A 24,133-nucleotide genomic window follows, 5' to 3' on the forward strand; every position below is an offset into this window, starting at 1 on the left:
TTATTCAATGGGAATAAAATACTTGTTTCTGTCACGTTTGACAGCAGAGCCAGATTTTGCTCTCTAATGTAATGCTTGCCACATGCTGGAGAACAAAATCCTGCACTTGATTGTACAGTAATGAGTTATTTCATTCTACACAATAAAATAGAGTAAACCGATTTTTTTCCAAAATTCTCATGGGGTATCCATTTTATGAATGTGTTTTTCTAGTTGTATAAATCTGTACAGTGAGTCCAGACTTCCTTCTACATGAAATGGAGCAGAAGGCTCTAACTGGATGGAGGAGAGTGACTCTTGACAAAGAGTGAACTGGCAGAGCCCCATGGGAGCTTGGCTCTCATCAGCCCATCCCTGGCCACAGCAGTGGAGATGAAGGCATTCATTCCTTGGGAGGTGTCCTCTCTTTCTCAGGGCATCAGAATAAATGGCAAAACTGTGCCAAAGATGTTCCCTTGCAGCTCCAGCGGATTGTACAGCTGGGGAGAGGGAGATGGGACAGCAAAAATGGAATTGGGAGAGAAAAAAATGAGGATATAGTGAGGACAGAAGTGTGTAGATAGACAGGGGATGCAGGGATTTCTGCAAGTGACAGCTTTGTCTCTGCTTCGGAGGGTCAGGAAAAGAATTTATAGAGCCCTGTGTTAACCTTTTTCTTCCCCTGAGATATTAATGTTTTTCTAGCATTCTGTGAAGTCATAGCACTGCTTCCAGCAAAAAGAAAACTGGATCTGTCCAATGGGCAGGGCATGAGCCACAGCAAGCAAGTTTTTTGGGAAGAGACTGTCAGCAGGCTTTAGTGAGCAGCCAAGAGGACATGAAAGAGCTTCTGAAAGTTCTGGTGGCAGTTTCCACCCAAACATGCCTTTGCTGTTATTTGTCAGCAGAAGTGCCACCAGCCTCCAGCTTCTCACCAGGTGGATGCCTGCCCATTAGCTGAAACATTAAGGCAGTCATCTTAACACCAAATAATTTCTGGATTTGTGTTTTGTTTCCGAATCTGTGCGCTCGCTGCCTATGCCTGGGGTGGTCAGATATTTTTTAATGGGATGAAGCTCTGTTGTTCCTGACCACATAAAAAAGGAACAAGCCACAGCATCCTTCAGCATTTGCAAGGCAGCTTATTTTCTAGGAACAGGGTCAAACATCTGCATTTCCACTGGGAATTGTGTACATTCCATTCCATTTGGAATTGTGTACAGTGTGCTCCCCTCTGCCTCTACACTGGGGTGGGGAGGTTCTTCTCTAACTCCTTGCACCTGAGATACAGGAGGGAATTAAAGTGCCCATAACTGAAGAGAAAACTGGAAAAATGTTGGTAAAATGTTTGTCCTGCTACTGCTAATCCCTTAAAAAGATCAATACTAGTATTTACTGTCTTGTTTATAATATTTGAAACTGATATTTGCCAGTCAGCTTTTTGAATTGCAAGGCTGTACAAAAACTGGCACTGGGAACTGTTTCAATTGATGTGTGCCACTGGACAATGGCCATTGCTTGTCACTTGATATTGGTCACAAAAAAAGTCCAGGGAAACTTTTGTTTGGAGGACTGTACGGAGCAGGGATCCCCTTGGAATTCACCCTTCTGCTTGAGCAGTGTTTAGAAAGCAACCAAACCACAAAAGTGGCTCTGCTGAAGTTCACACACCATTCATGACTATTGCAGGTCCAAATATACGAGGAAGACTTCAGAAAGGAGAGATCTGACCGAGAGAGGCTTAATGTGGAGAAAGAAGCACTGCAGAAAATTAATGAGAGATTACAATCTCAACTGAGTAAACTCAGCTCTCAGGTATGAGTCAAAAGAAAGCTCCCATTGCCAGCACATGTGTATTTTATTTTTTTTCTCACTTTCCACACAACTCAAGGCTTTCTGGCTTCCATTAATTGACATTGGATTTTATATGAGGTCACCACCTGGGATGAAATCATTCTGAAGTAATGCAGTAAGAAGATGAGAAACGATTAGAGAAGACTTACAAAATAAGTAGATGAAGGGAGTATTTATTGCAAAAACTTTTCAGACATACCTGAAAATGGAGGAGGGGGAGGGTGGACAGAACCAAAAACAAATCCAGAGGACTTTGATTGTTTCACTGGCACTTGATATAAGAGTTGTAAGATCAAACCAACTTTTGAAATAGCAAGCTTCTGTAGTTAATCCTGACCTCTGCAATTGAATTACAGAGTGATGTTAATATCACTGAGGAAAAAATGGTCTCCATACAAATTAGCTGAGCAGCCTCTGCAATAATTTTTTCTTGCAACATCCTTTTTATCTCTTCAAAGTAGTGTCAGTAGGATGCCATAGTAAAATCATGGCATGCAAAACTCTGAGCTTTCTCAATCCCCATTTAAGAATGACGAAATTCCAAGGTTTCCTGTCTTGACAAAATTGTGCAATGCTTTAAAAGAACGGCTGATTGCCAAAATGCTCTGTGGTGATTTATTGTCCTCCCCAGCATTGTTGTGACACAGAAGCTTCAGGATTGTCTTCTTCTCAACCAAGCCATGCATGAGTGCTGGTGGGGTCTTGCTGAAGTGTCAGAGGCTGGGTGCTGCTCAGTGCCCCTCGCTCTGGCCGGTTTCAGCAATGTTGTGCTTGACTGTCCCTGCAGTGCACCAAGAGTTCACACTGGAGATCTTCCTGTTTGTCTCTTCCTGCCTCAGGATTTGATTAAACAGAGCTTGTGGAGGATTTTAAAGATGAGAGCAAGCATATAAAATATTTATTGGTTTGTTTTCTGAAGTCAAATTATTTAGTTGTGACTCACGAAGTCACAGAATATTAATCATCTTTTGCCCCTCCTTGCTCTGTCCTTAGGCAAATTCCTGTTGACTCTACTGGAATGCAGAGGGCCTAAGGGAAGGCAGACCCAAATCTGAGGCCAACAACTTTGCTCCTGTACCAAAATTATTTACTTATCTTGTCATGCGAGCAACTGTCCGTGTAGTTCTGCTTCAATCTATTGAGAGCTACTGTGTGTAATGAAAATACAGAATTGTTTTGGAATATAAAAGACACACAGAAATGTGCTTGTCATATCTTGAAACCAATATTTTCCTCACATAAAAGGCATCAAGACTCTGGTGTGGCACAAGTCAGCTGTCTTTAATAAATTTTTTAGTGTTAAATAGTCTGAAGGGTCTGAACAAGCAGCGTTGCAGCCCACTTGCACCCGAATGTTCTGTTGGTTGTATTCCACTGCTAATGCGTTTCTTCTTGCTCTTATTTTCTTGACAGACAAAAGACCTCCCAGTACAGCCTGAGAGGCCCAGTTATCCAGCTCCACTCTTCCTTTCTCCATGTGTCAATTATGGGGGTTGTGGGATGGTTCTTCACTACCCAGATCCTCGGGTGCATCCAGTGCCTCGCAGGGCACAGAAGCAGCAGCAGCAGCACTCGGTAAGCGCTTGTCACATCAGCTGTGTGACAAGGACAATGATTTTCTCACAGCATGGTGAACACAGATGCCATCACCCTGCCATCCTCAGCAGCAACTGAATCTGTGCTTTCCTTGCATGTTGTTTAGTCCAGACCAAGTTCGAATTTACTTTGGCAAATACTCTTTATCCGTAACAGCACTAAGAAGAAAAACAGGATTCTTTTGCATTTTGTTTGTTAATTAAAAAAATAAGGTTGTTTGATTGGAGTCTTGCTGATTTCTTAGGTTAATTTATTTCCATGACACACATTCAGAGCCCTTTCTAGCTGTATAATTACCCCACTTCAGAAGTAGGGATCTGCTCTGAGCTTTCAACGTAAGATAAAAACCAAATCAGCAGAAGTGGAAGTTCTATCTGAGTGTGGCTAACACAATGGGAAATGTGCCTTTTTTCCTGGAACACAACAGGGTCCTGTCTTCCTCAGCATGAAGAAGAATAGCTTTGCACTGGAACAGGTTCTATGAGTGGGAGTTATTTATTCCAAGGAAAATACTGCTTCAAAGAACATTTTTGAAGTGCTTTTGATTATCTAAGTGGGCTGGCTTGTTCCAATCTAGTGAGAATGCATTTAAACATGGTGAATGTCATTTTAAATATACAATATCTGTTTCTGGCTATAAAGCTGTCACATATGGAAAGATGCTCATTATTTGAGAAATTATAGCTGAATTGTTGCAAAATGCATGTAAGCCTTTCAGGCTGTAGAAAGCCAATGGAAAAGCTGTGGTCAGACAAGTAATTTCTGTGCTTCAGGAGTGTGCTTATCTGCCTATTTATCAAAGTTGGAAGTATTGCAGAATGTTTCTCCCTGCAATTTGGAAACTAGCCCAGATTATTTTGGCTCTTTTCCCTGAACTTTCATCATCTGGGTTTCTAATTCTGTGAGGGATCACTGGGTTTACAACTTTGTCATTCCTGCCGGAGCGCCGGTGTCAGTCTGACTGGTTGCTTTGTAACTCCCAGTTTCTTTCTGACCCTTTTTTTTCCAGTTCTTTGCCTGTGTGAGTTGCTGCTCTGAGCTTTGGGTACCTCCCTGAGCAATTTGTTAGCAATGAAGAAAGGTGTTAGAATTTAATGGGTGTTCTGATACGTAATCCTGCATGTTGAGGCTGTGCTTTTGCTTTTTTGATCATTTTCAGTTCTTGCACTTTTTCTTTCCCTTTTACACTCTAGTAGAAAAAATTTGGTCAGTCTGATGTGAAATACACATCTTGTTCCTGAAATTCATTCAAATTTGGGGGGTGTAGGTACATGAAAAGAGAAGAATCAATCAGAGAAGATAAATTTTGCCAGAAACTCAAGAAAGCAATGCAAATGAGTGTCATTTGAGCCACTGGTGAAAAACTACCTGTGCTTAAAGCTTTGTATCAAAGTCTACTTTGTTTGCCCACAAGCACAGAGTTAGTTAATAATTCCCGTGACTGGTACAATGTAAGTTAAAATATAAATAGCTCCTTTTTTTCCTGACAGTGTATGAGAGTGATTACTGCTGTATAAGCATGAATGACAGCGAAACATAAAAGTTAAATCTGTTTTCTCTGTCTACAGCTTCATCCTGCCATCTTAGTTCAGGCAAAACTTCTGTAGGAGTCTTTGAAATTTGTTCCCTGCAAATTGAAATCTGCAAGATTCCCTTTGGGACTACTCAATGATTTTGTCAGAGTAATTTGTGCAAAACAAGAATCATTTTTCCAGTGTAACTAATTTGAAGCAGCAGCTACCTAGAATTTGACAAGCTTGCATGGACTACTTATTCCAGACAGACAGCCTAACAGAGCTTCAGCTGAAATGGCTGGTCCCAGAGTTGTTTTCTGTAGTGGTGATTTGCTGCTCATGTACCACAGTGGGTGGTATAAATGATGATGCAGTATTTCTTCCAAGATTTCCCTGGACAAAACTATGTCTGCATGGACGTAACCTTCCCAGTACTTCCTCTTACGAGAGAGATGGGAATTTTCCCTATCCCACGGTGTTTTCAGGAAGTTATTTGATAATAGCTAATGTTGTAGTAACAGCAGTGCTAACCTGTGAGGAAAGGGAGGAGGGGAAAGAACTTGATTCTATGGTTAATTCCTGTCACACTGGAGCATTTTACAGCTGTTACAGATGCATTCAAACTGGAGCAGCTTCACCTGTCAGGTGGGCCAGGTTTCTCTGGGGTTCTTTGGTAGAGGGAGATGCCTGCTGGTATCTTCTGCTGCACTTTATTCCTTAGCCCTTTCACAATCTGCTTTGGTTCTCTCAAGGTTTCGTTGTGATTTGTGGGATCTAGGAAGGTTTACACCAATTTTTCTAATGCCGCAGGAGAGGAAGCAAGCTGGAAGACTGGGATTGGTGGAAACAAACCTAAATATAAGATTTTTTTAGTAAAAAATAGCTTTTGTATGGCTAATGAGAAGCTTCACAACACAATTATGTTTTTATCATGTCGCTGTGCTTTTGTTTGAAGTGCCTGTTAAGTCCATATTGCTGCAATAATGTTTTATTGTTCTGTGCAGCCAGACTATCAGTGGTATGTTCCTGACCAGCTTCCGCCAGATGTGCAGCATAAGGCAAATGGTAAGACAACAGCTGTACAGAGTATGTATTAAATGTATGTTTTTTTCAAATGGAGGCCTTTGAGGGATGTAGAGTAAACTTTCCTGTCTATCTGTTGAGTGCTTATGTGACAGCTTTGCCTTGGAGAGTCAAGGTTGGTATGTGTGCAGCACAGGTGAGGTTTCTGATGTAACACCATCTATGTTACAGCTTTGTTGCAATTCATAAAATGTCTCTATTACACATTATGGGATCACACATTTGCCTCATTAAACACCTAGTAATAGTCCTAAAGAAAATATACCCTCAGAATTCTTCTTAGAGCTTCTGTTGCTCCAGCAAAGGCTGAATTTAATGATGTGCCAAAACTGGGGGCCAGCATGGGACAGGTTTAGGTGTCCTTGCTAACAAAGTGCAGGCTTTAGGATGTTGTTTCACCTTAAAAGCGAAATGCCCATTGCTGTTCTTGATCTGTTCTTGTAGTTCAGGGTGCCAGGTCTGAAAATAGAGCCATGCAAGGGAACAGAGTTAAATACCTGCCAAAGCGTCAGTACAAACTATTTCTTGGAAATGGGGAGGAATAATTAACATTTTTATCTGTATTTGAAATCATTCCTGGGTGTTTTGAGTTCTTGGTTCTTTCAGACCACTCAAAAGACGCACACCACAAGGAATCTCTTCTGGGCAGGAATCTGCCATCCCATGGTGCCAGTGGGGTGGCAGGGACTGCTGAGTCCAGAAGCTGTTTTGTTACATCTGGAAGAAGAAGAAGATGGCTACAGAGGAACTGTTCCATTATTTGCTGTCGTTCACATTTGCTCAGAAGAGAGGGGAGGGCGGGAATGTAGCTCCCCAAAATGGCTGATGGGCATCCCATAATTACATGGCAGCTCTTTGGAGGGTTCTGATGTGGTTGCAGGGAAAGTAGTGCTGTGCCTGCACAACAGAACAAGAGATTAGTTTTGCCATTCCTCCCACTCAAACTCCAAGTGATTTACTGCACCAGAAGATAGAGGGAGGATGTTTATAACAGGGAATCAAACCAGTCCAGCCACCAACTGCAGCTGTGGTCCAGGGCAGTGCACTTGGAGATCTGAAGAAAGAAAATTCTTCTTCTACCCTGCTTGACTATGTGACTTGACTTCTCACTCCCTGAAAAAAAACTTCTTCAAAATCTGGGCTTTTTCTATTGCTGTTCCTTGCCCAGAATATTCAAACATCTCCTCAGCTGGACAGGGATTAGCATATTTGGAGACTTTTCCCTTCCCTTTTTGCTCCAGTCCCTTTAAAGAGGATTTCTTAATAGTCCCATCATGGTACTGTGTAGGAGGTCTGCTTTAACACCTTCTCTGGGCTCTTATTCTTTTTATCCTGGTGGCTAAAACAGATGATTTTGATAATTTATCCATTGATGACACAGAGGTCAAAATATTGAGTCACTAGCCTGGCTTCATGTATTATATATAGTTGTCTATATTAAATCTGCCTGTAAGTATTTTGAGAAGAGTTTCCAAGATAGAAGCTCCAAGAATATGTGATGAGCAAGAGTTCTTGATGTTCCTATTTCTTTGCTCCGTTTTGTCCAAGTGCTAATTGCACTGGTGGGTCTAAATGAGCCAGCATGTGCAGCAGCATTCCTGATTCTCAGTTCTCATCCTTCATTTTCTCAGTAGATTATGAATGGACCAATAAATCTTCTCTCTGCTGAGCTAGGTCTTCATTATAGGAAACAAATCAGCAGTGCAGCAACTTTTAGGCATGAAACAGTTTCCTTTAGGAATGTCATTTCAGTAGATTGATGTTTCTGGAGAAAACCTTGAAATTTCCCTTAACAAATTTTCCTTTGACACTGGGCATTTTTTCTTAAGTAGTAATTATGAAACACAAGTGAAATTAATTGGGAAAATGGATATTTTGGACAATATTCCATTAAGAAGCCTGGTTTAGAGATACCTGAAATCTGTGAGAGTCTCATAATGTGATTGGGACTTCAAAGGTCACTAAGCAGTAACTACTAATTTTTGCTGTAGTTTTGAATAGATGCACCTTCATTGTGTTTTCCTCCCCCTCTTATGAGGGAGGAAGGTGTTTGCACCCAGGTACTCTGGAACTTGACTTGGCTTCTGTAGGTCCTTCTGTAACCAGCTGTAATCTCATGTTTTCTGCTTCTCCTGTAACCATATCTGTACTTTTCTTCTGTCTGGCACTGCTTTCCTCAGCTGCTCCCATGATAGGAGGCTGTCACAAAGGATTGCTGCCTTTGTTAAGGCCAGTTTGTCCTTCTATTTAGTTTAAGAAGCATTTTTTTCTGGCATCTGAATATAGGATTATCTCTGAAGAATTTTTTTAATTAAAAAAAAAAGCCCAGTCCTTTGCTACAGACATTTGATGAACACGATTAGGTGCCATTTTCTAAAGTTTGCTCTCCAGACTGTTATTTTCCCCAGAGATGTGTTGTGGTAGTTGGCAGAGGGTCACTTAAGGAATGTTGTGTCCTGCACTGAGCTCTGGTAGCTGTGTGATGGTTTGGATCTGGCACTTTTGGATTTGAGCCCTTTCTAATAAACTGGGAATAAATTAGTCAGAAAACAGGAAAGGATGGGGGGGATAGAGTAGGCAAAATGAAAGGAAATAAAAACCCCGACCCTCAAAAAACTGCTGAGAACCTCAGATAACTCATAGCAGAGTTTAGCTTGTCTTCCAAAAAAGCAAAGGTGTTTCCTTTAAAGTCCCAATAAAGAAGGAGAAGCAAAGTGGAAATGTAAGTGATACAAGACAGAGATTAAGACAGATGATATTTCCTTACTGCACTGGCAATAGATTTCCAAGAGAATAACTCTCCTTTCCCACCACTGGACTGGTCCCTCCCCAGGTACCTTGCTGTGCAGGAAATCTTTGTCCTAAATTATGCTTAAATTCTCCCAGCCATGCCTTGTTGGACCAGCAGTGCTGCCTTAGGAGGAACTTTAGCTCCCAAGTCTCTCTGTGTTCTGCCGCACTCCTGATGTCAGTTTCTGACCTTTTTGTTCTTGGTTATGTGGTTCTGTTTGGTTGTTGTGGTTGATTTGTTGGTTTATTTTTTTTTAATTTTTGAGGAGCAAGGCAAAAAGATTTCCAGCAAATGTACTTAATGTCACTTTATTTGGCAAGCAGTGTTGACTTCCTTCCTTATCCCACTGTGCAAAATTGAAAAGACAGTTGTAAAAAAGAGCTTGATCTTGGAGATTTTCCCTGGACCCAAATTTTTCATGCAAAATTCTCTGGAAAAAAGGTTTATTGCTCAAAATCCTACTCAGAGCAAGAACCCTTTTGCATGCTGCAACTGCTGGCATGTCTTGCCTTTTTCACTTCCACAATTAATCCTACTGCCTTTCTTTTGTTGGCAGAAAGATTCCCAGCAGATGCATTTAAGGACCCCGATTACCCATTCAGAACATCAGATACAACCAATGGGTTTCTCCAGCCTGAGCTGGATGTTTTCATGTTGGACCCAGAGATGCCAGGCACAGGGAGAAGCCCAAATGGAGTCTTTTGCTTCCCTCTCCAGGAGTAGCTCTGGAGGCTTGTGGGAGCAGCTGGTCACTTGCTCATCTTGGCATGCTCAGGGAAAGCAGAGCTCAACCTGCAAAGCCCTGAGGGTGCCCAGATGAGCACATGGATGTGCCTGCTTACTTCCATTATAATCTCATCTCCTCTTCCTTTCCGCACTCTGCTGCTTCCCAGATTTTTGCCCTCGAGGCACCTAATTTGCTGCTAATGTTGTTATAATTACAGCTAATTGGAAGAAGAGGAGGGAGAAGTGTGAGGTTTGCCACTGAAAATAATGACATCTGTAGGGAGAGAGGGGAAAATATGAAAACCTGAAAAAAATAGATTTGTGGAGGTCTTCAATAAAAACCAGAAGGGGGGGAAAAAAAAGTCAATTAATTGACATCTTAATTTTCCTGGAAAAAATCCCAGACCCTTAACATTTTTGGTATTAGCCTGTCCTCCGTGCATACATTACATGAGAAATTATCAGTGCTTCCAAGTAGTCAAGACAGATTTAATTAGCAGCTTGCCATCCCCATTGGGAATGAAAATGTGATTATTTCCAGCATTTTTTTATTGATATGACTTGATTTCTGCTACCTCAGAAAGGCCATTAGCACACTTCTGATTCCTAACTCCAGAACACGTGAAGTTAAAGTGTTTTTAAAAGTCAGCTTGAGCTGAAGATCACAGAACAGTGATCTTCAGAGTACCAGGCAGAAAAGTCTCATGGGAAGAGGAACAGGATATGTGATTTAAACAGCTGCAGGATTTGATCATTTTATTTCTGTGAGCCAACAGATCAGGATTCATCATTCCTACCGTTTCTCTTCAAGTGAAATACTAAGTGCACTTGTGCTTGTGATACTAGAGATGTGTTTAGAGCATTTCCAAAACCTTTTTTCAATTTTGTTTTGTTTTCCTGGCTAGAGTGACTTGCTATCAAACACATTTTTGGACCACAGACACCTGCTTTGCCGTGGGTCCTTCCACCTAATTATCCCTCTGTCAGATTTAGCTCCTCTCTTGGGTGCACCTGATGCCTATGTACAACTCTGAGCACTGCTGAATGCCAGCTGATCTTTTTAGAAGTCTGGAAAGATTTTACAGAGGGACTTTAATCCATTAGACCCTACTGTTTGCTGTCTATCAACCATCAGGATGAGAGGAAAGCTGAGACAGAGACTCCTGGAGCACTCTATGATATCCCCACTCTCTTTTGTTTCTTCACTCCTGCTGCCACTTGCGTTGGTTTGATTACAGTCTTGTAATGAAGTACAGGGTTGGCTTTGAGGGGGGTGTGGGTGTGAAAGTGTTACAAAATAGAGGAAAATGACTCCTAAGTGAGTTGTATTTCTCAATGTCACAATAATTCCCATTGGTTTTGCTTTTGCAGATTCCTCCCTGGAGAAGAGATCCCATCGCTGACAGCCTCTGGCTTCTGGAGAATTGTGAACCAAAGGCTGCGAGGGACTCTTGCAGCTTCATTATTCTGTTTTCTTCTGGGTTTTATTTTGCCCCTAGCTCCTTATCTCTTCAGTGCATGTGATTTATGGCTGGTAAAATCCCTGTGAGGACAATAGAAAAGCAGCTCATACAGGCTGGTGATCCTCAGGATCCAGTTAAACTCTGCTGGGAAGCGTTACTGCCCTTTGTTCTGAAGATGCTGTTTGTGCTGCCTTGTGAGAATCTCTTTAAAAGCCTGATGAGAAGAGATGCAGTTCTTGCTGGGGATTCAGACTGTCACATCTAGTTTGAATTCAAGACCTTACAAGCCCAATAGTGGTGTGATTGTTGTCGTTGTTTGGGAATTATGAGGGTTTTTATTTGATTCCAGGGAATGATTGGTTGATAGAGCACCTTGAATTCTGTCCTGTCCTTCTTGGCTGGTAAAAGGGAAATCTGCTTCACTGTTTAAACCCCTTTGTGTAATTGTAATCAGGGTACCACCAATGCCAGGCCAGGGAGAAGGTGCCCACTTCCCCTTTTTGAGTCCAGGTCAGATCTCCTTTTGTTTTGGCTCTAGAATTACATGTAAAACATAATCACAGGGGGGTTTTTCTGTGTGTCCTTACAAGATTGTATTGTATTGCAAGAATTTTAGTAGAAATATTGAATGGGCTTAACTTCTCAGTGAATATGGCTTTATATTTCCAAATTCTTCTTGTAATGAATCCGAACATCGTCATGTAACCTCTAACCAAGAATAAAACCTGGCTTTTTAAGTGAAATTGTATTTAGATAATTAATTTTTTCGGAAAATTTTGGTGGATGAGTGTCCAGCAAGCATGACTTGATAATCTGTGTGCAAGATTGTCTCTTCCCTTCAGGCTTTTAAGGAGGCTGCTGTTGTGAGAAATAGGTATCAAACCCTGCTGGGACCCCACCTGAAAGAAGAAACAGATTTTTGCAGGACGTGAGATGTCCTCCCTGCTTTCCTGGGTACCTCAGGAGTATTTAAGTTCTGACACAGTTTTTTGAGCTGTGCAAAGGCAGAGTCATGGGCTACAGGACTGCCTGCATGTGTCATTTCTGCTTCAGAACAGGTATTTCCATTCCTTTCAATATACAAAGGCCTGTGCATAGAAATAATAACCTCAGGGGATTAAACATGTCCAGCATTTGATTCTGGACTCAATGGGGAGCAGTCCATGGGAAAGGATTCTTCTGCTTTTACATGGTGGAGCGATGCTGCTTCTGCCAACAGGGATGAAAGAACTGACATTCCTGACTTACACTACGAACTCAGGAAGAGCAGGAGCGAAGCACTGAGCAAAGCAGCCTCTGGAGAGTTGTTGTTTTTTTGGTGAACTATTGAAAATTAGAATTTGACTGCAACCTTAGCTCCATAATAGACTCCCGAGCCTCTGCTAGAGAGAGAGAGGAGTTTTTATCTCCGCCTGAATTTGGAGCTGGCTTGCAGACGCTGCGGCAGCAGATAATGTAAGCAGCGCACAATATAACCGCGCTCCTCCTGATTAGCGATTTGGCTAATAAGGGTGAGATCATGGAAAATGCTAATGCGCTGCCTTCGGAAAATCCAATTAGAGTGTAACCTCATTCAAAGGGAGCTCCCAGCAGGTGACCAGCGCTGCGGGCAGAGCACCCCGCGCTCAAAGCCCCCGGGAATCCCCCGAACAGACGCGCTCTGTGTGCTCGGTGTGGGGGCAGCCACCCCGCTCCATTCACTGCCGCTGTTTCCCCCGAGCATCCTGCAAGGTTTTGCTCCGGCCATTCGTGGTGCTTTACTCATTATCTGACAGCATTAGCCGGCCCAAAAGGACGATTGAACGGGAGCTATTCACAGGGAGAAAATGGTGTTTGCAGGGCTATCTTTATAGTCACAGGCTTTTAATGTTTGTCGGGCTTGGGCACAAGACTGTCAACTTTGGCTCGCACGAATCTTAATCACGCCAAAATTCCTGGTGTTGTGTGATGGAGAGTTTGTATCTTTTAAAACGCACATAAAATGCCTGGAAGTTGCTTTTCCGCTTGATTTTCTCGGAATGATGTATTTTCCCCCAGTGCAGGTGCTGTCATCTGTCTGAATTAGCATTGTCAGGCTCAAACACCCCCAAAGGAAACGCTTTCTGCAGTGACCCAGGCAACTCCGAGGGGGTAAGTTATTTTAGTTAAAATCAACCATAGTGTTCTTAACAGGGATTTTTTTCTTCCTTGAGCAATGCCAAAACTGGATATCAGCACTCCCAGTTCTCCCTTAAAAAAACTTGGGGTCTTTGGGGATTATTTTTTTTTTCCTGTGGAGAAAAATGTTTTGTTTTTATACATAGTCTCATGAATTACAGCAAGAACACACCATCCATGAAAATATTTTGTTCTCAGATGAAATGAATTGTATAAACAGTAGATCTAGAAATGCATGGTGAATGCTGGGGGTGAAATAATGCTCTGTACCCTTTGGCTCTGGGTCCTCACACCCAAAGACTTGCACTTCATTACCTTCACATCATCCTCCCAGCCTCCCACCAGTCAGCAGTTTCTGGGTAATCAGGATTATGGGGTGCCCAACATTCCTGATCTTCATCCCTCTCTCTCGCTCTCTCTTTTTCAGCAGTCTGGAACAGAATGAGAAAAAGCAGGTAGTGTATGACCATGCCTTTTGGTCAAGCAATCTCAGCTTCCCACTATAATGGATAGGGAACATACCCTGGAAATTCTACCTCGCCCATAGCACCCTGTGCTGACCTGAGAGGGTAATTCTAATCAGGTTAAATTTCTCTCTTTTATTTTAAAAAACCGTAATCCTGAAGTCTAATAATGGTTTCTGTATTTTAAACTATTGTGAGAATGACAGAAGAATTTCTCTGATTTGTGCAGATGCAAGTTTAAAGGTCTGCAAGACACCACGGGGTGGAAAGCATTTTTCTGATTAATAAAACACTTTCCCCCCAGGAGCCAGGATGCTGGTTAATGCTGTGTTTTCACTTAGAGCAGCAACAGCCCTGCTTCCACCCCACCTGCCCTATAAAAGGGCAGCACCCAGGTGCTTCCTGTCCAAGGGTTGTTTTTGTGAGAGCCCAAGGCCCACGCTGGCCGTGGGCTGGCAGTGCTGGGAGCAGGGCTGGGGCAGCCAGGGAAGGGGGACCTGGTGGGTTCCTCATAAGTAGGTCAGTGCAGGAGTTGAGAGCTCACAACAGTGCGACTGTAGATTGCAGCTTTGGTCTAATGGGAGATACCAGCCCAAGGTAGCGATCTGAGGCGCTTCCCATGGCCAAGGGAAAGGATTTGGAGAAGGGAAATCTGGTGGAGCAGGATGTGTGCTGCTCATGTTTGTAGCACATGACCTGATCGAGAGAGAAGTGACAGCTCTGGCGAATGGTAAAGCTCCTTTGTTGGCCTTTCTGTCATCTGGGTGGTTCCTTTCATTTAGTTGCTTGGTTTAGCTGGGAGAAGAGAGTGAGATGTTTTCATTTTCTTGGAGGAAGTTTTTGTGTTGTGCCTCCCTGTGTTCAGGCATCCTGTGTGTCAGATGTTGGTCGTGTTAATCCCACGTTAATCCATTTAAGACAACGGCATTACCCTGCAGGGCTGGCACATGAAGAGACTCTTCGCAAGTTATTCACCAAACCAGCTCTGTTTGATTAAATATAGCAGTCACTTAAAACTCTCACTTAAGGTAAGGCACAAAGCACCAGCCAGATTATTTCCCTATGCTAAAAGTTAGGAAAAACTGCACTTTTCTGAAGGTTAAAATGAGAGCTGGTCTTTTTGTAGTTCTTATTCTTCTTCCTTCTCTCTCCTCAGTGCCAGATTTGCAGCCTGTCCTTTATAGTCATGCCCCAGCATGGAATCTGTAGACATAATGTCAGGAGAAACAATCCTTGTTATGGAATGGAGGGGATTAGTGATGATACCAGAAAAACACGATCATCGACACCAGGATATTTGAAAGAAAATTCTTTCTGTGTAAATGACCTGTTCAGACACTAAAGCAGCTTTGGAGGGGCAGTCAATCTCCCCATATTTCCAGCTTTCTTTTAGGAAAGAAAGACTTAACAGGAGAAAAGCTGATCTCTTCTGAACTGGCATAACAGTACTGTCGTATGTTGGCAGTAGCAAGAGAGAGATTAGTTTATTCTCTGTTAAAATTCCCCTGTGGTCAAGAATTAAGTGAGGGTGGGGATGCCAAAGAGGAGACTTGGAGCCTCCAGTGATGTACTTGCTCCAGAAGGGAAGGGAACTCGCTAAAATCAGGTTTGAGGCATGAATACTGCTTTGCAGTTAACTGAAAGCAGGCTTGAGTCTGGCTTAGTAATGCCAGCAAAATTGGTTGCTCACAGGAATTGTTCCTAATCCTTAATAGTGATAATTAAAAGTGAAAGTGTGTGTGTGATGTTGTTATCTCACTGTCCATGACTTCTGAAGAGACATCTGACTTCCCTGAGGATTTGGGTGTGGTTGGGTCAGAGCACTGGAGCTGCTTTTCTATTCCTGGGTGATAAATTAATAACACAGGGCTTGGAAACACAGCTCATAAAGAGCTGCAAAACCAGAAAACCTCCCCACCAAATCAAACCCACTGCATTACAAGATACCTGTTGGGCAACTGAAAAAAAAAAAAAATTAAAATCCCCAGAAAAAAAGGCAATTAATCTCAATGTGCTGTTAATTTAATAGTATTCCCATGTGGAATCTTAGTGCTACTGTCACAAGCTGGCCATAACTTCCTGCTGTTCCACAGATTTTTGTGACAGGTTCTGCTTTTCATGCTCAGTTTTTGCAGTCCAGCTCATTGGAAAAGAACTTAGAAAGGCGGTGCTGTACTTCCAGGAACTTTTTTCCAAATAATTGAATTCTTATTAATAGGAATTTTCACTTTGATGAATGCAAACATTCGAGCTACGGCATGCTGTGTGGCTTTCTGAGTCTGAAAGCACAGATAAGGGATGTGGGAAATGCAAACAAAAACCCTGAGTAGTACCAGGGAGGGAGAGGATATTAATAAGGAAGGGATATCCCTTAAGAGTTCCTTCTTTGTTCATATTCATTCAGCCTGTTCTGCCCAAATTTGTTTAGTTTCTGTATGGAAACACTGCTACTGTTTATGAGCAGTGTTTCATTTTGGTTTGCAACAGATTCAGCTAATGACAACTGTCAGCCTTTCTTCTGAGAAGAAAATGATGCAGGCATTGCACCTCAATTTTGTGTGCTGGGAAGGTGTGACACTGGCAGGATGTTTCATGACTCCTGAGCAGATGCCATTCATCTCAGTCAACTGTTCTCAAAAATGCTACATTTCAGTTGCAGGCATCTAAATCCCCATTAAATTCTTCAGGCTACTTAAAGCTTTGACATATTAGCCCCTGAAACTGTGCAGACATTCTGCCTCTGAGGTCTCCAGAGGGAGGGCTCTGCAGAGCCCAGACTGAGTCTGGCTTTGCTAAACTGCATGGATTTTCCTTGCTCTGTAGGAAAAATGTGTGTGGAAAACTCGGGCTCTTCCAGGTGGTCTAGGGGCCTGTATGTGCAGGTGATGATGTTTGTGCACAGTCTGTGCTCCTGTGTGTACTTGCGTATTTCTATTTCTATTATATACATAGAAAACAAGTGTTCACTTTTGAAGGTTTGAGTGTAAGAGCTAAATAAATCCCTACACACACTCTTTCCTCTAGGAGAGAAATCTCCAAGAGGTTTAGCAAGGTTGCTAAAACTTTTAACCTGGCCACATAACAAGAGTCGGTGTCCCCAGGGAACAATGTTGTAGTGAGAGAAAATGAAGATTTCTCTTCAGCCTGGAGTTCAAACTTCACCAGGGTCTGATTTTTAAAGTCTTCCCAGGCTGAGCAGCTTTGCCTGTGGTAGTTGTTGGATGTGTTGCACTCAGGGCTGGCAGAGCCCACTCCCTGCCACCCTGCTTGTTTTCTCAGTGCAGACTTTGTGTTTATCCTCTGCTGAGGGAGACGTCGTGTTTCCATCAGGTTTTATTTACTCTTTTATAAGACCACTCCCAGTTTACTGGAAGAGTTTAATTGGGCTCCAAAGCAGTTTGTCCTGCTCACAAAACCGTGCTGTTGCTCTGCTTCTGTTTTTCCTTTGGTGATGAGGGGCCTCTGGAGCTGAACCACCATCTCCTCCCTGCCTGTGGGCTGCGGAAAGGCTCGTGGTGCATCTCTGGACTGGGAATGCTCTCCTCAGCCTCCTCCACCCTGCTGTGTGTGGGGTTTCACCAGGATGGAGAAGGTCAGTGTCTCTCCAGCAGAGCTGTGCTCACAGCTGAGAGTAAGGATTTGTCCAAAATGATGTGATTTTAGTACAGCCTGAAAAACCATTCCTTATTTAAACACTTCCCAATTTAAACACTTCTTTTTGTAGAGACAAAGTGCAGTATAAAAACTGACTTCCCCAAAGACTCCCTGGGCCATTTCCCCACCTCACAGAGCTGATTTCCTTCTGCAAGGAAGGAAACTCTTCCTTGAGGCACAAACTCTTCATTACAGGGAACAGAATATTTTTAGGAGCTCTGGGGAAGGGACCCAGGCAGAGCAGGTCCACGATTTTTGTCTGGTTTCCTACAGAGCAGTGTTTAGGAGCTGTGCTGGCTCTGTGCAGGCCACATGTCTGCCAGGCCTTCCCAGTGACTTCGTATCATCTGTGAAATGTCCAGTTTGCTACAAAGCCAGCAGGTTCCAAGGGTGTTGGCTTCCTAGAGGTGGGCAGGTGGAAGACAGAGGAACCTTTTAGCTCAAGGAAATCTCAGGGCTTGGTAGACATCAGAAAATGCAAACAGGACCTCAGCCAGGTGGGACCTGTCCCTAGGAGACCCAACTTCAGTGGGCCAGGGCCACACTGCCTGTTTGATCCCCATCCCTGCTTCTGCAGGGTGCAGGCTGATGAGGTTTTTCTGAGGGGGAGAGGCAGGCCATAACACACAAATAACACATAAACGTGGGATGTGTGTTACACACTGACAAAGTGTCAGTGATACCATGTACACGTTTGTGTGTGTGTTTAAGTAAAAATCAGCGTGTTCAGAAGATGGAATCCAACCATTTTAATCAGTGGGAACTTTGTCTGGATAAAAGTGTCAAAATATAGTCACTGCTGTGCAGGCTCATCTCTGCTTTGGAGATCTTAAAGTTCTTCAACCAACAGCGTGTGTGACTTTGCACAGGGAAGGATCTTCACCGGGGAAACGAGCACGTAAATTGTGGGACATTTGTAAGCCAGATCCAGGCCAATCCAGAGGAAATCTGCAAAGCTGTCAATAAAGCAGGAGAACATTGCGAATTAGTGCATGATAAATGAGCTGATGGGCTGGCAGCTGATCTTGTCGATACATTGAAATGTCATTGCTGGTGCCAGGCTGAAGTGCTGTGATGCTGGTCTTCCCTTGATTTGGCAATGGGGTTTTTGTGGACATGGTCATCATCATCATCATCTTGATGGCTAAACAGAGGAACCACTCTTCCTTCTCTGGAAAAGTGGGATGTATTAAGGGAGCACCTGGTGCTAACCTTAGTGCTCCATCTTTCTTCTTTAGCAGGAGTAAAATGCCATTTGCAAACAAATGTACTGCATCTTCCCCTGCTTTCAAAGGTTGTGATGGTGGTGGGGGAAATTAGTGGCTTCTAAGCTGTGTGTTTCCTAGTTGGCTTTTGCCTGGTTTTAAAATGCTATCTCCTTTCCTTTTCTACTTGTTGAGCCAACCCTGGCAAATCTTAGAAAGGAGCCCTGGAACACCCATATTTTCAGCAACACTGGGGATATCACCAGGCCTTATTCTCTGGGACTTGTCCTTAGAGTAGATGTAACAGATTTTTGGGGCGTTTACAGACAATAAATGCCAGTTCTGTGTGGAGAAGGGGGAGAAGAAACTGGGGCTAGGGAAAATATTTCATTGGCTTGTATGAAAAAACTTAAAGCTGGTGCTGAGAAAAAAAATTATCATTAAGCAAACAATTCCACTTGGAATAAGAAACACCCCAAGAGCATTTCCAGTCTTAGTTCAGGGGTGCTCTTTCCACACTCATTCAGTGGATTCCCTGCGCTCCTCCAGCTGGAGTTATAAAAGTGACAGGAAAGATTAATTAAATGTATCCCATCAGTTCCTCCTTGGCCCTTTGGTAGCCAGCTCTTCTGTATAGATCTCTTGATGTCTTGAGCCAAGCTGTCCCATGGGCTTTCCTGGGGACCACACAGACACTCAGCTTCTTCTGGCATTTTTTTCTGTTAATTACCCACCTTCTAACAAGCAGTTTCTCCAGGGTGGGAAACAACTTCCTTTGAATAGCTCAGATGTGCTCGGCTACCGGGGAATGGCGAATCAATAGAAGCGTCTCTGTTGTGCCTTTTGCTCCTCACAACATATGAATTCTATGAAAAAACAGACCCAGCAGTGGGGCTTGTTGCCTCCACACACACGTCTGAGGTTGTATCCATATGAATCCTGCTCCCCTGCCCAGTTTGGGGAGGCTCTGACCAGGAGCGAGCGCTTCCGAAGGCAAACAGGTTACGTGCGTTCCCACACGCCGTGTTCTTGAGGCAGAGACAAACTCCTGCACTTACATAAGATGTTGGGCTTGAAGCTTTGCATAATTGTGTTCTTTATCTTTTCAATCTTGTGTGTTCTTAAATTTTGCTTTCCTGGCCAATGCAATTTATTACAATTAACTTGTAATCTGCTGCATTGGGCTTTATCATCTCTTTACTTGAGACGGGAAGCAATTATAGATCTTTAACAGAGATGTCCTACTTAGACACAGCAAAATGTCTTTCACAGGACGCCGTGTTTTATAACAGGAGAGAGGATTTAAAACTGTGATAACATCCTGGAGTGCAAACTTGGGAGCTTTGTCCTTCCTGAGCTGTGCTGTCTCCCATCGATGAAGCTCTGCGCAGTGGCTGGAGCGGCTGCTGAGGGATTGCTGCTGCTGCTGCCCCTGCTCGCCATGTGTCACACCTGGCTCACTTTGCCATCTAAAAGCAGTCACCCAATGCCATCTGAGATGCCACGGGGTAACTGTAACATCTGCAGACATGTTTTTGACAGTGGGAGGTTTCTCCCTTCAGTACAGGGAGCTGTGGCAGAACAGGACCCCCAGAGATGTCTCAGAGAGTGTTGGGCACTTTCTTCGGGAAACTGAAGCAGCTTTAACTTGCAAAGCAAGACCAGCTCTGTGGCAAAGGTATGGTCGGTCCTCTGAGTTCTCCTTGGAAATGTCTGTGCCTCTGGGTTTGACCCCGGGGACCAAAATCAATCCCCTGAAGCAAGTTATGGCTGGAATTCCCATGCTGAGGCACGTTTGTTTGGCCCTGGGGAGGGCTGGATGGATGCTCCGACTTTTTGGGAAAGCCCACCAGGTGGAGCTCGTGTTTGAGGGATCAAGCTCTAGCGAGAAGCTGGGAAAATAGGACATAGACCTGTTTTTTATTGGATTGTTTCAGTAATAGGGGTGAGTTGAGCAAGCCTGGCTTTCCAAGCTCTTGCTTGTAACAGGAAACGTTCAGTGCTAAAGATGCGGAAAGAGGAAATGTTTTTTGCAGCTAGAAGTGCTTGGAGCTTTCACTGATGTTTAAATTTTCTTGTTGCTGTCTTATTTTGCAGAACTGTTTTAGCACTCAGATATATCTGTCCCTTAGTGTGTCGCTCATATTTAATTATAATAACTACACCCCTTAGTTATTAAATCCACGTAAAATCAAAGCAGTGGAAAACTTTCCTAGTAGCTTAAAAGGGAAAAAAAAAGCCCAAACATTTGGGGAGTGGAAAGAAAAAGTATTCAGCCTTAAACTTAGTTACCTAAAAGACAGCTAATAAAACTTTGGAGTGTGGCAAAGAAAGCAGAATTAAGCATGTCTTAGTCTGCGAAGGTGTAATCCACGAATTCAGAGGCCCAGCTACACGTCATTGCCGCGCTGATTTTGGTGTGCACGTCACCCCTCAGCTTCAAAAGCTTTTAAAACACACATTTTTAGAAGCCCATTTGTTACTCGTGCAATCAAAGTGCTCCAGCAATACATCAAGGAGCAGTGTAAACACTCTGCCTATGAGGACATGGTGCTTATCTTCGACATGGGTGGTGCAGGCACCGCTGGGGTTCGGCCCCTGCTCCGCGCGCAGCCCGAGGCGGCCACAAGTCACGTTCTGCAGGGAAAACACAGCAACTGGATGCCACTGATTTCACCTCCTGATGAGACAGGTGAGCCCTTGCAGCACACCTCTGTTCCCTGCCACCCATCCTGCTGGCACTGGGGACATCCTGGGGGTGAGATGAGGCTGAGTTGGACTCGCGATCAGATTTATTTTAAGCTCCACCGACCGACCAAAAGCTGTGTTCATACTGAGCAGCCTTTAATTTCAGCCAGCATGAAGCAGGCCCTCCTGCCTCATGCCATGGGATTTCTCGCTTTGTGAGACAAAAACCAGTCAGATGAGCTTTTATTCTAAATCATATAGGATGAGCTTGCCTTCAGTAATGCCTTTAGAAGAACCATTCTGTAGCTGGCCATCGCACTCTGCCACTGCCTGGAGCTCTCCTGCGCTGTGTGCATGTGAATGCCAGCACACAAAACATCCCTGCTAATTGCTGAGTGCTGCTGGATGCACTTGGGTAGGAAAAAAAGAGCATATGTGCTTTAGCAGAGCGGGATGTGTGCTCTGAGTGCTGGCTGTAGTTCTGCAGTAGGCAGATGTGGCACCATGCTTAATTTAACCTCTCTTTGTGTTGTTACAGCCTGCAGTACAGACCTTGAAAATGGACAAAATTGGAACCTGGGACTCCTCAGAGGAGAAAGGTTTGCTCCTTGACAGTAATGACAGAGAATCAAATCTTAGCTCTGCTGTGTTTCAGGTTCTCCCAGTAATGGTATCACTGGTCAATGAGTGATAATTTCCCTTTTCTCTTTCTTTCTCAGTGTCTTCCGTCTATTCAGTAAATTGCATATTCTGATTTCCTGGGAATCCTGCGTGCCACTGGTTAACCAGAAGGGAAGTAGTCTCGGTCTTGAAACGGGAGCTGAGGATGTCAAAGGCTGGCCCTCACTTTGAGAGAGGAAGGAGCAGTAGAGGAGATTGATGCTGTGGATTTCTCAGCAGCCTGGAAGGAATTAGGACATTGCAGACTTCCCTTGTCTGTCCTGAGTAAAGGTAAATCCTTCTTGATTAGTTGCCATCACATAAACCCAAAATCAGTTCTTCAAACCCATTCCAGTTTTTCGCATTTCACAGGCAACCACTTAGGGAGTCCTCAAATTTGCCCTAAAAATTGCAATTACTGCTCTTGCACTGAGGATTTATGAGCAGCAGAACATCCTATTTGCCCACATGTGTGCAGAGCTGAAGGTAAGGGCACGTGAAGCATTAAATGTAAAAAAAAAAATAAAAAATATTTAGCATTTAGTTTCAAGTGCCATTTTTGAACAGCTGATTCTTGTTGCTCCATTGTGTCTGTGTGTGTAAATTGTGGTGGGAAAATAGTGACTTAAATCAACACTTTGCTGTGACATGTCTGAAACAATTATTCTTTGAAGACAGGAATATAACAAGAACTCAGGTCTGGGCTGTGTCTGTGGGAACACCTTCACACAAGAATTAAAGGGTGCGTGTTCTAGATCAAAGTAGCCTATACTTCATAATATGTCTAATTACCATACCAGTCATCTTTATTAAGTTCATTTGTTTTAATTAAAAGAATAGATATTTGGCATCAGAGTTTACAAGGTCTGTTGGGCACTTGAGATTAAATCAGTGGTTTGTTAACAATTTTATCTGGAAAGCAGATTAGATTATTTCAATTATGCAAAGTAGCATCGTTTTTCTTTCTCAGTAGAATGAAGTTATGATTAAGAAATAATGCTTGGACCATGAAAGCTCTGCTTGTCATTATTTTTCACATTCATATTTGGGGTTTTAGAATGAAGTTGTTCATCTTTAAACTGGTTTTATAATATTATATCAGATTTGGCAAAATAAAGCAAGTGCTGCAGTGGTGTCTAACGGCAGATGTTTTCCAATAGTGATATGGAAAAACCAATGCTGGATTCTTTATTCAATTGGACCATATTTAAGATTTGTATTGTATTTTTGTACTGTTGGAGCAGTAAGTCTTGTTAATCAGTTCATAAAACGGTAGGATTAAAAAAAATGCACTGAAGGTGTAAAACAGTCAACGCCAGGAGAGTTTGCAGAGTAGCTTAATAAATAAAACATAATTGGATAAAATGGGCAAGTAATGAGTTGAGGGCAGCCCAAATGTGTAATTTCTTGGGGTCAGTGGCAATGCATCAGCTAGCAGTGCCTCTGGGTGAAGCCTGGAGGTGTTGTGGTGTTGTATTAACAGGGCTGTGCTGTTGGGGTGCCTCGTTTTATCCTGCTCCCCCAGCACTTCCAGGGGACGCAGGACAAACGCTGGCTTCAGTGGTGCGCCAACCATGGCACGTGCTTTTGATTTCCCTCAGGAGAGAGGGAGGAAAATGCCTCTTATTAGGAAAAGAAACCAGGGCTGGGGTTAGCAGGGAGGGAGCCATGAGTGCTTGGCACGGTGCTCCCTGCCTGGCTGTGCTCATGGAGCAGCAGCACATGAGGGATGGTGTTGGCTCTGGCCCCACAAGGCCATCACAGCTTCGAGCAGCACTCACCTGCTCCCTAAAGGGCAGCAAACCCCCTCTTCCTCAGATGAAATCTGTAGGCAACATCAGTATTCCTGCTGGAAATAGGAGCACGATCTCTACGCTCACAGCATTCGGTTTTAGCCTTTCCTGGGTGCTGCCGCTGCTTGGGTTCCACCTGGGCACTCGTGTGTGGCTCCTCTGGGGAAGGCAGTGGCAGCTCCCAAACCTGAGGCTTCCAAGATGCCCCTGGAGGCCCCTGCTGTTCCGCCCATCCCTCTTCTGGGAGAGTGAGCTCTGTGTGATGCTGCATAACTAAAACCCATCACAGCCTGGCTTATCAGGCAGCATCGATCGGTAAGGCTGGTTTAGCCCCTCAGTTGATGATGTTAAAAAATAGCAATACCCTCTCCCTAGTAACAAATGCTAATCCATGGGCTACTGATAACGGATCTTCAGACCTGCACCACAATGAGAACCATATAATTGGGCAAAAAAATGGTGTATCCACAAAATTAAGCACACACGCGAGCACTCCCAGTGTCATC

The 24,133-nt window shown here is 43.5% G+C and overlaps 1 protein-coding gene across 5 annotated transcripts in view; it reads left to right on the plus strand.

The window, feature by feature from the left end:
• The window catches only part of TNIP3 (TNFAIP3 interacting protein 3), a 50,148-nt gene extending 39,066 nt beyond the window's left edge, over positions 1 to 11,082 (plus strand). For all 5 annotated transcript variants that reach the window (XM_088056648.1, XM_088056645.1, XM_014259622.2 and 2 more), the window contains 4 exons: positions 1,669 to 1,794; positions 3,247 to 3,408; positions 5,948 to 6,008; positions 10,915 to 11,082. In XM_088056648.1, coding sequence (XP_087912774.1) covers positions 1,669 to 1,794; positions 3,247 to 3,408; positions 5,948 to 6,008; positions 10,915 to 10,946 — 381 coding nt within the window. In that variant the 3' untranslated portion in view covers positions 10,947 to 11,082. The remainder of the gene's footprint in view (positions 1 to 1,668; positions 1,795 to 3,246; positions 3,409 to 5,947; positions 6,009 to 10,914) is intronic.
• The last annotated feature ends 13,051 nt before the right edge of the window (positions 11,083 to 24,133 follow it).

The sequence above is a fragment of the Pseudopodoces humilis genome, chromosome 6 (assembly GCF_049639895.1).
Source record: "Pseudopodoces humilis isolate 2021_Gansu_Grassland_sample_001 chromosome 6, ASM4963989v1, whole genome shotgun sequence".
NCBI lineage: Eukaryota > Metazoa > Chordata > Aves > Passeriformes > Paridae > Pseudopodoces > Pseudopodoces humilis.